At 35.9% G+C, this 13,325-nt stretch overlaps 1 protein-coding gene across 1 annotated transcript in view; it reads right to left on the reverse strand.

Moving 5' to 3' along the window:
- Window positions 1-13,325, reverse strand: part of POLN (DNA polymerase nu) — a 106,629-nt gene that overhangs the window by 74,581 nt on the left and 18,723 nt on the right. The window contains exons 7-14 of the mRNA XM_074865607.1: window positions 11,953-12,021; window positions 10,429-10,489; window positions 10,155-10,219; window positions 9,251-9,334; window positions 8,744-8,833; window positions 5,560-5,616; window positions 4,741-4,794; window positions 4,454-4,519 (exon numbers count right to left, since the gene is read on the reverse strand). Of these exons, the coding sequence (XP_074721708.1) occupies window positions 4,454-4,519; window positions 4,741-4,794; window positions 5,560-5,616; window positions 8,744-8,833; window positions 9,251-9,334; window positions 10,155-10,219; window positions 10,429-10,489; window positions 11,953-12,021 (546 nt within the window). The remainder of the gene's footprint in view (window positions 1-4,453; window positions 4,520-4,740; window positions 4,795-5,559; window positions 5,617-8,743; window positions 8,834-9,250; window positions 9,335-10,154; window positions 10,220-10,428; window positions 10,490-11,952; window positions 12,022-13,325) is intronic.

Consider the following 13,325-nt stretch of genomic DNA (forward strand, 5'->3'; position numbering starts at 1 on the left):
GAAAACAAGTTTACAAAAATTATATTCCTAATAGTGTAGTTTCAAAAGGAGCCAAGGCACCAGTTCATTTCTACCAAAAAAAAAAAAAAAAAGATGTCATCACATCCCTGCTCCCAGACCTGGTGTATGGCTCTTTACATTGCATCAGATCTGCCAAAGCCTTCTAAAAGCTGTGAAGGAAAGGGACAGGGGAAAAACAGAACCCTTCAAATTTGTACAGCAGCTCACCACTATTGAAAGACCTCGTAGAACATCCTGTTTGTGCTGCAATCCAATTGTGAATATAGACTATAAACTTTCAGAAAGAGCATTGGTAGTATCACAGAGCAGCCTGTAGCCTTAATGAGGCTGGGGACAAAATGCGTGAAATTTGAGAGCTGTCACAATAGTTTTGCTAGCATGGTTCTGACAGTCTGCCTTGCTTGGTGTGTGCTTGTGGCCATGCTAAGGATGTAACACCTATTGGGATAGTGTTATGAAAGGGAGACAAACAGACAGCATCTCTTCCACACTGTCCATAAACAATCCCAAAACTATTCCAAAACTACATTTGAGTTTTATCTCAGAGAGAATTAGTCCATTCACTCCAGAAGAGAGCCCAGAAGCCAAGTAATACAGATACAGTGTGGATAATCAGAAAAACTGGTTGCTAACTTAACTGACAGAACTGGCTCATTTTTGACGGCAATTGCTGAAGGGCCTCTATTTCAAGAGATTGTCTCTCCCATTAGAACGAAAACCAGATAGGTAATTTATTATTCATATTCCAAGCACTATTAGTAACACATATTTTCTAATAAACAATCATGCAATTCTCTATCATGCATTCACTATCAGAAAATATTACTTGTATCTGTTGGAAAGACTGAGGTATATTCAATATTTCAGATTTTTTATGGTCCTTCTTTGACCACTTTAACATTCAACATACTCTAATTAGTTTCTCTTTCAAATTACATTCCCGCTTCCACATTAAAGGTTAATGTGCTTCTTTGATTGTCAGGTTAAATTATTTTATTTCTTTGCCTTTTTGGACAAGCTGGTAAAAACATTTTTCCTGGGGAGAAATAGGAAACCTTTTATTTTTTTTTCCACTTGGTCTGGGAAGTAAAAAGATTGTATTTATCTTCAGCATAACTTTTTGTTACTAAAAGGAAGGAAAATCCCCCCGAAGCCCATCACTTTATGGTTTTTAGTTTGATGATACAAACATCTTCAGAAGTATAGAAGTGTAAACTCATTAGTAGCATTTCAGTTCTCTCTGCTGCAGAAGCCTGGAGGAAAGAAACTGTAATACAGAATATCTGATTCTAGCACTGAAGTTTACATCTCAAACCAAATTATAACATTCAATTACATGCAATCTTTACATCTCAAGTTTGGATTTCTCTCTCTTCATTCTGAAAGAGGTTTAATCTTAATTGGCTTTATGTCTTTCCACCTCTGTCATGACTTATTTTTGCTGTAAAAGGTGAGAGGCTAGAAAGTGGTATTTCAAGGTACGTTTGGAAAACATAAACTAAGTCCTTATAAATGTAATAAATATATTTAATAGGAAAGTTATCTATGAGCAATATAATAAAGGATTTTCCTAATGTAGACAAGACTACTATATTTATACAAAAAATAATTAAAAATAACATATTCAAATAATAAACCCGATTAACTTCCCCTAATAGTCATAAGCAATCCATCATAGAGTGGAAAAAATAACTAGCCTATGGATATATTACAAAATAATTTGACTGAGAATTTTAGGTTTTACATTGTTTAGGTTTCAGCTATGCAGATTCTCATGGAGTAGCAAATAGACAGTTACAATGCTATAGCAGGAGACTACAATACCAAATGTGTCCCTGTTTAATGATGTACTATATTATTATATAAGACTTCATTATTTGTGACAAATGCATTAATTATGCATCACACTTATTGTAGAATAAACCAAATGAGAAGAAATGGAGTGCAGTTAAACTAAAATACACGGAGAGCCACTGAAGTAAAGTTATACCAAGAAACCCCCTCTAAATTGCTGCAACACGGAAGTCATAAAAATTCATGTGAATAAGCTTATCTATTGAGAGAAACCCACATAAAGCTAAAAATACATGTCATCCATACATCAGATGTAGATTTGTCTTAAAGAAGATCACAGAAGAGTTTATCTGAAAAATAAGTCCTGCTCTGTACCTAATGTCTGGTCATTTCCCCTTAAACCTATGAGTAAATCCCTCCTGGACTCCATTTAATGCCTTAAAGGAAAGAGGACAGATAGATTCATTACCTTTACAAAACAAATGAAAGAGAAAGAAACCTTTGTTTGGAACCCCATCTCCCACAATCACTGCAGCGAATGGGATGCTTTTTCTATTTGTATTCTCACTTTATCTGATTTACACTTATATTTTGCTTTAATCACTCCTTAAAGCATTTTAAAACACAGTTAAAAATAAAATACCTCAGCAAATATTCAGCTAAAATTTGACATAACATCATAATAACTGCAAAAATATCTACAATATTTATGATTTCTGGCATGAATCTTTCTAATCCTTTAACACTTAGTAAAGTGACTGGGCACTGCAGTATATCTTCTGTATCAATAAATGATTCAGAAACAGATGGTATAAGTTCCATAAACATCTCACACAAAAAAAGCCATGCCAATATTTTTCCTTATAAGGAAAAGCCAGCCTTAGGCAACCCTGGATGCTAACTTTAGCAGTATTATTTTTGAGAAAAACAACCTTTAAGAAAAGTAGATTTTGTGTCATTTTTAGCATGATGGGGCAAGGTCACCTTGTGTTGTATGTGGTTGTTCAAGACAGCTGTCTGTTCAGCTCTGACTTGTAAATGCCTGTGCATCACATCAGAATATTTAGCAAACTGTGACCTTCATGATCATCTTTCCCATTCTCTCCCACCACTTTCCCCCATCTGGGTGTATGAGAAGTGGGAGCAGCAGTAACACTCCTCCATTCCATTGTTAACTCAGAATCTAGACACTGTTTTTCACTCAGCAAATCACAAGCACTTCCTATAAATTGTTTGATGATAAATTGTATGGAAATAAGTACCATGAGGGTAGGAAGATATAAATGAAACATAAACTCTGAAGATAGGTAAAAGAAGAGCTAAGGAAGTCACCAGTATTGTGAGGATGAGAACCTCCCAGGACAGGTTTCTGCCAGAACTCCCAAAGTCACCATACCAGCCAGGACTTGCAGAGAGCCACCTGAGCTCACCCCTGCGAAGTGGTCACAACATAACTGTTATGTCTAACATCTTTACTCCTAGTTAGAACTGTGGAAGACCATGGCCTTTCTCCCAAGACTACAGAAAGCTTCTAATGCCATTTGCACCCATGAAGCTTAAGGGTAAGCAGTACCAAAACCTGCACAGTTAAGAACTGACAATACTTTTGGGTACAAGTTAAAAAGACAACAGCCTTGTGGATTCCCTCTAGCCTTCATGAGCCAAGTCTCACTTCTGCATCTATTTCCCCCCTCACACAGGGCCAGAGGTCAGGTCTTTGCTAAGAAAGGCCATGATTAAACCAAACAGAAGACTTCTGCGGGTAGGCAGTCACTCTTTTCTACTGCTATTCTCCCGCCTATGCCTTGAGCCCCTGAAGCAGTCTGCAGCCCTGTTTCCTCCCACAGCAGGTCCTGCACACTCATCCATGCAACCACGGGCTGCGACAGAAGTGGAACGCAAAAGGTCTCACCAGTCCCTACCATCAAAGGCCAGTATGCTTCCTAAACTCCAAATAAAATATATAATAAAATATATTAAAATATGCCCTTAAAAGGACCACTTTGACAATAAAAACCCCAGCCAAGTCCAGAAAGTCAAATAAAACACATTCCAGCCACAAGCATGTACATGGAGATCACTACAGCCAAACACAAGAGAGGAAGCACAAAGAACCCAAGTGTCACAGCCATGTAAGCTTCTGGCAAGACTTTCAAAGCAACAGCATAGCCAGTTTAGCTCTTCACTGCTATGAGGCCTGAAGCCAAATTCCAGAAGAAAAGAGCTTGCTTTTTTTTCCATAATTCCCAGGGTACCTTCCAGGGCTCACCGATCCTTTACAAGGAGTGGTTGATGAACATCAGGAATTCATTACTAAGAAGCATTCAGTGGAAGTCTAGAGGGTGCATGCCTGGCTCACAATTCTATCCCTCTGCTTCAGGTAAACTTCAGGTAATAATATTAAATTCTGATCCAAAGATAACAGAAAATATTCATAAGAATAAATGTTCTACAGTAAAACGCCCATTTAATAAGCTTTTTCTGTCCACCATTTACATACAATATGGCAACTCCTAGACTTAGATGAAAATGAACATTTCATTAATGTTAAAAATACTACATATTTCATATAAAGAATATAAAGAATACTATTTTAAAATTCTAATTAAAATGTAAGTCTTCTAATAGGCTCACTTACTGGATGTTTGGCTGAAAGTCTGCCAGTCACAGTTCCTGTCTGATTCCATGTAGAGGAAATAAATCCCTGTAGTCAAGTAAAAATCCCCAAAAATAAAAGGATGAAGACATATATGTAAATTTTGTTTAATGTAAGTATCAGTAGTAAAAACTCACTGCAACCAGGACTACAAAATCAAAAAGAAATACTTTATAATTTTCCATAAAGTTCTTAAACACTGCAATCATTTCACATCTTTTTATGATTTATTTTAAATACCATATTTTACAGGCTTTTTGTATTTCTACCTTTCTCATGCACGTTCGTAGTCCATCCACATAAGTTGACTTCATCTTATGAACCTAAATTACATAGAAGTTTAGATAAATGCTTATCTATAAAAATAAGAAATTTTTCAAATTAAAGATCTCCATTTCCAAATGCATATTAACTTGTTTTGTAGACTTTTTTTAAAAGACACTTTTATCTTAGTAAATAATGGATGTATACTCACTAATAGCTCGATCTACCAGCTAAGTAAGTGCTTGGTTATACCCTAAAGCCAAGTCTTTGCAGATATTAGCAAATTGGAATTTATTCTTTTACATTTTATATCCCCAGGTCAATAAATGACACAAAAAAGCCACATGCCCACAAAAAAAAAACCACCCACTTTTTTTTTTTTTTTTTTTAGATCTTGGAAACTCATCCACTGAAAACTCAAACGTTAAAGTGTGAGAGCAGACTAACTAGATCATTTTGGATTTTCAGGAGGTTCATCACCTAAAAAACCCCTAACTAGTTATGTCCTTCACTTTCTGCAGAGTATTTCTTCAGAACTCAAAAATAAATGTTTTGCTCTACAAGTGTGCTTTGTAGCACTAGACATATTTAACAGCAAAGTTTTCCAATTGTTTTTGCTAGCTATAACCTAACACAGTGTAAAACAGGAGTATAAACTTTAAATTTAAAAACTCTTAAGAATACCTACATCAAAATTTAAATGAGAATTTGAATGAATTTACATTAGAGCCAACTTTTTTTTAATTTATTTAGCTGTGAATATGTTATCTTTCTTGCTAATTTTGCTTCAGTGAAACTACATTATGTGAAAAATATCAGCTCACCTGACGGTATTCTAAAATTATCTTAGGCAAAGGATGAAGATCTTGCAACTTATTTAGCTGCAAAATAAAGAATATGAATTACTGGTAAACTTTATTGTTAAGTTACATTATTTAACAACCTTAACAGAGTAAGTTTTGGAGAAAGAAATTTTCTCACCAAGCTGAATGGACAAAATACTAAAAGAATTGTGTGCTTCAAGCAATCTCACCCTAGACCCAAGTAAGCCTTCCTTCTTTCCTGCTTTCAGCAGGAGGGCTGGAGATTACGCCCTCCCAGTTTATTTCCCTTCCTGTTCCAGACAGGGACAAAAAGACATGCAGGCATAAAAACTATTCCACAACAACTTTGAAAATGCTCAGGCATGGGGTGGGGAGCTACTTATGGTCCTTTATTTTTTGTGTTGGACAGCATCATTGCAAGAGAGAACATGATAAAAGTATACAAAATAATACATATATACACACATACATATTTATACACACACACAAAACCCAACAGGAGAATTTCTTCTGTTTGTCCCCTAATACAAGTTACAGGGGACCTTCAAGAAAAACTGAAATTGTGAAATCCAAAAGCAATAAAATAAAGCATATTTCAGATTACTATGACTGTAAATTGCCATAAAAATTTGTTAAGAAAAGAATGAAATTATTAAAATAAAAAGAATGAAATTATTAAAATAGAGATTGGATATTTATAAGTACAACAAAAATATCTGGAACTACAACAGTTCAGTGTAAAAAATAGATGCAACTGTACAAGAATGGAGATTTTAAAGCATAAGTTTTTTCTTGCTACCAGGGAAAGACAACGCATTAAGATTAATTATGTAGTATTTATCTATTGGAAGGTTTCAGCCTACCTTTCTCTAAATAACCAAGTCTCAGCCATTGTTGAAAAGAGAGTACTGGACTAAATGAAAGCATTGCTTTGATTACTGCAACAAATCTTATGCTCCCACAAAAAGATGAAATGCATTCTATGCCACTGATACCTCCCATCTCCCAAGGCTCTCTGTCACTGTCCAAGATTACATATTTGATCTATGAAACCTCCTTCTCCTTGAGTAGTGTGCAGTTTTTATGGTTATACTGTTGACTTTACCTCAAATATCATATCTGGTAGTTCAGCCACTTGGCCCAAAAGTTGAATTTCCTCTTTCACACATGAGAAACAAATACTACTTTTCTACCTTACCCAGAGGTGTTCATTCTCAGCAATGAATAGTGTACTTTAATTTGAGTCCCATGTAAACTAGAGCAATACAACTGTGGCATCAAATCAGAAACAGGTGCAGCTACACAGAGGCTTCTTCTCTAAGGAGAAATTCCATTACTATTATTATCTTAACAAAATAATGTATTAATGATCTGGATGAGGGGATCGAGTGCACCCTCAGTAAATTTGTGGATGACACTGAGTGGAGTGTTGATCTGCTTGAGGGCAGAAAGGGTCTACAGAGGGACCTGGACAGGCTGGATCGATGAGCCAAGGCCGATTGTATGAGGCTCAAAAAGGCCAAGTGCCAGGTCCTGCATTTGGGTCACAACCCCATGCAACGCTACAGGCTTGGGGAAGAGTGGCTGGAAAGCTGCTGGTGGAAAAGGACCTGGAGGTGTTGGTCAACAGCTGGCTGAATATGATCCAGCAGTGTGTCCAGGTGGCCAAGAAGGCCAATGGCATGCTGGCTTGTATGAGAAATAGCGTGGCCAGCAGGACTAGGGAAGTGATCTTACCCCTGTACTCAGCACTCGATTACTGTGTTCAGTTTTGGGCCCCTCACTACAAGAAAGACATTGAGGTGCTGGAGCGTGTCCAAAGAAGAGCAATGAAACTGGTGAAGGGTCTAGAGCACAAGTCCTGTGAGGAGCAGCTGAGGGAACTGGGGTTGTTTAGTCTGGAGAAAAAGAGGCTGAGGGGAGACCTTATTGCTCTCTACAGTTACCTGAAAGGAGGTTGTAGTGAGGTGAGTGTCAGTCTCTTCTCCTAAGTAATGAGTGATAGGGCAAGAGGAAACAGCCTCAAGTTGTGCCAGGGGAGGTTTAGATTGGATATTAGGAAAAATTTCTTCACTGAAAGGGTTATCAAGCACTGGAACAGGCTGCCCAGGGAAGTGGTTGAGTCACCATCCCTGGAGGTATTTAAAAGATGTGTAGATGTGGCACTTAGGGTCATGGCAGTGTTAGGTTAACGGTTGGACTCAATGACCTTAAATAATTCTGAGTCTGTGAAAAGGAAGGGGCATCTACATTTGCTTCAAGTTACCAAGAAGTCTGCAGTTTGGTCCTGACTTCATCGATTTGAGACAAACGTTTTTAGCAGGTTTCTGCACTTGTGTGGGATCTCAGATGAACGTTTGTATTGCTGAAAATTATCTGCTCCAACACTAACAGAAGAAAGAACTGGAGAAGCTTCATATATGCAATATTATTGCACTGAATCTGAAGGTAGATTTGATCTCTTGTATAGGTATATCAAATTATCCAAACTGTTTGGTCATTATTGCTCTAAAGGAACAAGATTCTATCAAGATCCTGCAGATCTGACTTCAAATGCAACAGCTCTTACTGAAGACAAGCATCTCCACAGAGAGGGGGAAAAAAAGCCTGAGGAAAATTCAGGTACACAAGTAAAACACTGGACTATACAAAAAAAGTGACAACTCCCAATTCAAACCACAGATATCAAATAATTTCCTACAGGCCTCTTTACCTAGCATGAATAAATGAGTTAAAGGTCCATAAAAAGATGACAACATGTTTTTAGCGCAAATCTCCTGATGGCAAAGAGAAAGTCTGGATTGCTATTTCCTTCACCAGCAGATTTTACATTAATGTTGTTTTCTTTCACCAGTGGCCCAATCAGTCAGTCATACTGAGCTACCAAAATCTGACCAGTAAGAAAGTCTCCCTCCTTTGAGGAACATGGTCATACATGCATGTTGGTGCTGAAGTTTTTAACCCTGGTTTATAGCTAAAGTTTAGCTTTAGTAGCTAGTCTGTTTTTCCCCATCATGGAGTGCAACTTTCATTTCTGGCATAAGTAAATGAAATGTGATTAGTACAATACAAAAATAAATCAAGATTGTTAGGAAAACTTCAGACAAATAACAATTTCACTGGAATATAACTTAGAAGTTTTCCTAAATCATGCAGATGGTTTTAAAACCCTTCCCCATCTCACCACAATTTCTGAGGTGGACACAAGTTGCTGTATTTCAGTTCTGTGAACTTTCTCACACAGTGCATGCAGTTTTAACTTTTCAAATAGTACCTACAGTAAGAAAAAACACATAAGAGTTTCAGTGTTTCAAGTGCTGAAACAGAAAGGAAAATTATCTGCTACCTGACCTTAAGTCTAGAAAACAGATCTCAAGGAAAACAGAGCATACTGCAGAAAAGAGAACTAACTCAGAATTGAAAAGATCCGATCTTTATTTTTGAGCTATTGAAAAAGTAGTGTGTTTACTAAAATCAAATGCATAATTTATGTAAATATGTTCCAATACAGATTATCCAACATTGCCAGATCTACGAAAAACTGATAAATCCCCTGTTAAAATAAGAAAATAAGATAATTAATATCGAAGAAAAAAATTCTGAAGTTGTAAGGACAATTTTGTATGTTTTATAATTCTTCTGTATCAATAACAATTTACAACTTATATAATAAAAGGAGTATAAATATTACCTCTCTGAGTTGACTGCTGCTGGTCAAAAGGAATCGTTCTCCAGCAACCTCATGAGCTTCCTGTTCAAGCTCTTTGAGTCGCAACTATAAATTAGTACATTGAAATTATTCTGTTTATATTATTATTTTCTTCAGTATCTCCTAATTCCTAGGTTAACGGGTATACTGGACTTCTAGTTAAAAATAGGGTACTTGATAATGTGTAATCGTTGCTGGCTATCAACATCTGGTTTAGTAGATTGGTTATATACTCTTTAACCTATATTTCTTCATGCTCTGGGAATGGGATTTACTGTAGTAAAAAGTACCAAAATTTGTGGGAAAATAAATTAGGTTACTGAAGATAATAGAGATGTGTGACAAACAGATATGCAAATTATTATGGTAAATTAATAATCTGTCAGACCATTATGATTATCTAGTCAGATTTTATGCTACAAACTAGTATTCTCTTGTAGCTATTTTTATCCATGGGGAAATGGCAAATTTAGAACTCTCAGAGCATGTAATTTGTAGAGTGTTTTGTTTACAAAGAGAGAGAGAAATATCTATCACTTCTCAGGAATATTCTTACTGATAACTGTAGTTTCAGAAAGAGTCATTACAATTTTTACTCTACAACACATAACCTAAAAGGACTGTGAATTTTGCAAAGCAATCTCAGTTCTGAGGCAAGGCTAATGAAGCAAAAGTCTTTTTGCTTGCCTAAATAAACATGGAAGTATTCTAAAATGTAAATATCATTAGTTATATTTATTATAATAATCATAAGAGAAACTCCAAACTATCATGTAAAACGCAACAAAGAAAAAAGATTGCTCCTCTTTTTAATCAGTTATCCTCAGTAAAAGCAAAAAGATGATGCTATACAATTTCCAAAAGAAAAAATAAAGACAAAGTTTACCCCCAGAATCTCTGATGTTTTTTTCAGTTCTTGTTTGTTCACATGTATTTTGTGTGTTTCCATCACTGTAAATACAATTATATACTGAGAACACTTACAACTGACAATTTCAATCTTACATGCTTCTTAGACTGTAAAATGGAAACTCAAACTCACACAGCTGTTATGAGGCTAAGATAACATTTACTATTCTGAGGTATAACATTCTACTTGAGCATAGTCAGCAGCTGTGTAAAAACAGTGAAGATTCATATTTTGAACTGAACTTTCATACCTGCCAGAATTTTGATAAGTGGAAGCTCTAATGTGCAAAATAATTTCCACAAACCTTGAACCTGTAAAGCAAGATGCAAATAAATTCTTCAGTACCAGCCAATTTTAATCTTAAAGCATATAGTATTGTCATTATGTGGATCTAATTTCCAGTAAGCAGTATTTAACTTTCCGTATAATCCCTTTTTACATGACAACACTGTCTGTGGAATGAAATACTACTTAGTGTGAATTATAGTATCTAAATACTGTAGCCCATTATCACTTCATTTTGAGGGGAACAGTAATACTTTTTTTAATAGTAATCATTCTATACTGGAATAGTAATAAAGAAATATACATACCCCATTTTTCCAAATGGTTTATTTTTAGAGCAAGCTCCACTGTAATAGGACATCAGTTATCCCTTTTTCTTTATTCACTTGAACAATTAAGCAACCATTTAGAATTCATAACTTTGTTTTCATTAGGAAGAAAATAAAAGATGATAGGGTTATGTACCCAATTTAGTTACAAAGAACAGGAGGCCTGTTTTTTCTCCAACCACTGAAGCAATCAGACAGCAGTACTAGTCTAAAAACCCTTCCTGTAGGCTGGCTCTCAGTGTTTTGTGCCTTTGGTACTTCTGTGCCTTCGGTGTTTCCCTGTTGCCTGCCTTCACAGATTGTTTCATCATACTGCTGGCTGCTTAGATATCCAGATTAATATGGATCCATCAACTAATGCTTTAAGACCTACACTTGATATCATCAATTTCAAAACCCCTAGGATTCTATGGTGTACCTTCCACCAGAACCTGAGCATATCCCTAAATTATGACACTTTTCCAGGTATATGATTACAGGGAGAAAGCAAACACACACAAAAAAAACATTAAAAGACTTTCTGAGATGCATTCTGAACTGCAATAAAGCCTAAAATAGAATAAAATAGTTCACTTGGAAGAGACGTACAACAATCATCTAGTCCAACTTCCCAGCCACTTCAGGGCTGACCAAAAGTTACAGCATTGTCCTAATGACTCTTAAACACTTGACAGGATTGGGGCATCGACCACCTCTCTAGGAAGTCTTTCCCAGTGTTTGACCAGTGTTAGGCTAAAACAACCTAGAGCAAAAGATATGCTGAGAGTTTTTGTACCCAAGGAATACATCAAAAAAAATCCAGCTACGCTCTGTTTTAACTGTTAATGCTTTTTAGACTGTTTCATATAGCTTAGAAATACTAAAAGGTCACAATATTCCAAACATTTCCCCTTCTTAGAATCTTCATTTAAATATTTAGTTGACTGTTGCAGAGGAGAAGTTTCTTCTGAAGATTAACCTTGAGACTAACCATTTCCACCTTCTGGAAAAAATGGCAAATTTGATGGGCAACTTCATTTTAAATGTTGACCAGCACTACACACCAGTAAGGATTGGAGCCTTCTATTTAACTCCGGCAGAGATTCTGATCTGAATGAGAAACACATCACTAACTCTCTTCAATTCATGATAGTTATATCTAACTACTTTTTATATCTTACCTGTAAGTCATGAGCAAGGTCCATCATTACATTATAAAGCTTCTCCAAGTTGACACCTATGTTTTGATCCTAATACAAATAAATTTAAAAAACACCAATAGTTTTAATGCCATCTTAAAAATATTTGGAATACTATTTTAAAAGGGATTAAATAACATAAATATATTTTTCTGTACGTCTCCTGTTATATTTAACATTTTAGCAATGTTCTTAGACCTCTGACAAACACAATTCATGAACACAGCAGTACAGATCATGAATATTCAAGATTTTACCTGTTCCTTTATTTACATTTTGCACAGACCAAGCATGGAGAAATAGTATCAGTACACTGCCTTTGACATTGAAGTCAGAATTTTATTACTACTTGTAAAATAAGAAAAAATTCCTTGAATTTTCTTTCTCCTTTCAGTACTGTCGCTCTTCTGTGCCTGAACTATTCAGTTCCTTCCCTTCTGTTCCAGAGATATTCTGCACAGAGCCATGCCACCCCATTCAGGTGGCTATAGAAGACCGTTTTGAAATGCATACAGGCACTGAGAATATGATCGTTAGCTCCAAGAACACAACCACTAAAAATAAACTTAATATCAACCTATTACGTTTATCAAGCTAATACACAAAATGTGAACAATAAATTGCTGCTTTTCATTACTAAATTCCCATGAGGAAAGATGGGAATGTGAGAAATGCTGCAGGTGTAGATTTTCTTTCCTGCAGCCTGTATCTTCAATGACAGCTGAACAACCAAAATTATGGAATAAATTTACATCCAAGCTATTAAGTGCAAAAACACTAGCACAGCCCTGTAAAATTCCTGGCCACAAATCATAGAACCTAAGACAGCATTCCACAGGACTAAAGTTATGCACTTGCCTGTCCATATACTCTTCCCCAAGAATCACATACTGGTCTGTGCTGGAAGCAGGAAAATAGATTACGTGGAATTAAGTATGACATGTTATGATAGTTCTTGGGTTTTTTATGTAAAAGTGAAACTAAACTAAGGGTTGTTTGTGTAAAAAGAGGCATTTACTCTATGTTAATACATACTTCCGAAGATATAGCTGAAGTATGGGGGCAACTTGGCCATAATACTTTAAGAAAGACATCAAGAAATATCAGATAGGCTAAAGAAGAGAACCAAAAATAATAGTCATCTTAGAAAACATGACCTACAGAGAAAGAGATTAATGAGGTTTATTTAGTTTAGAAAAATATGTTGAAGGAGGAGAACATAACAGTTTTTATAAACAGAATCACTAAGAGGGGCTCTCATGCTATGATCTGCAGAAGCCTCTCTTTCCTCTACAGACCTGCTCCTATTCTACAGGTTTCTCACCTTACTGGTCTCATGAAATACCTACAGTTGG

Source organism: Strix uralensis, chromosome 4, assembly GCF_047716275.1.
Source record: "Strix uralensis isolate ZFMK-TIS-50842 chromosome 4, bStrUra1, whole genome shotgun sequence".
Classification (NCBI taxonomy): Eukaryota; Metazoa; Chordata; class Aves; order Strigiformes; family Strigidae; genus Strix; species Strix uralensis.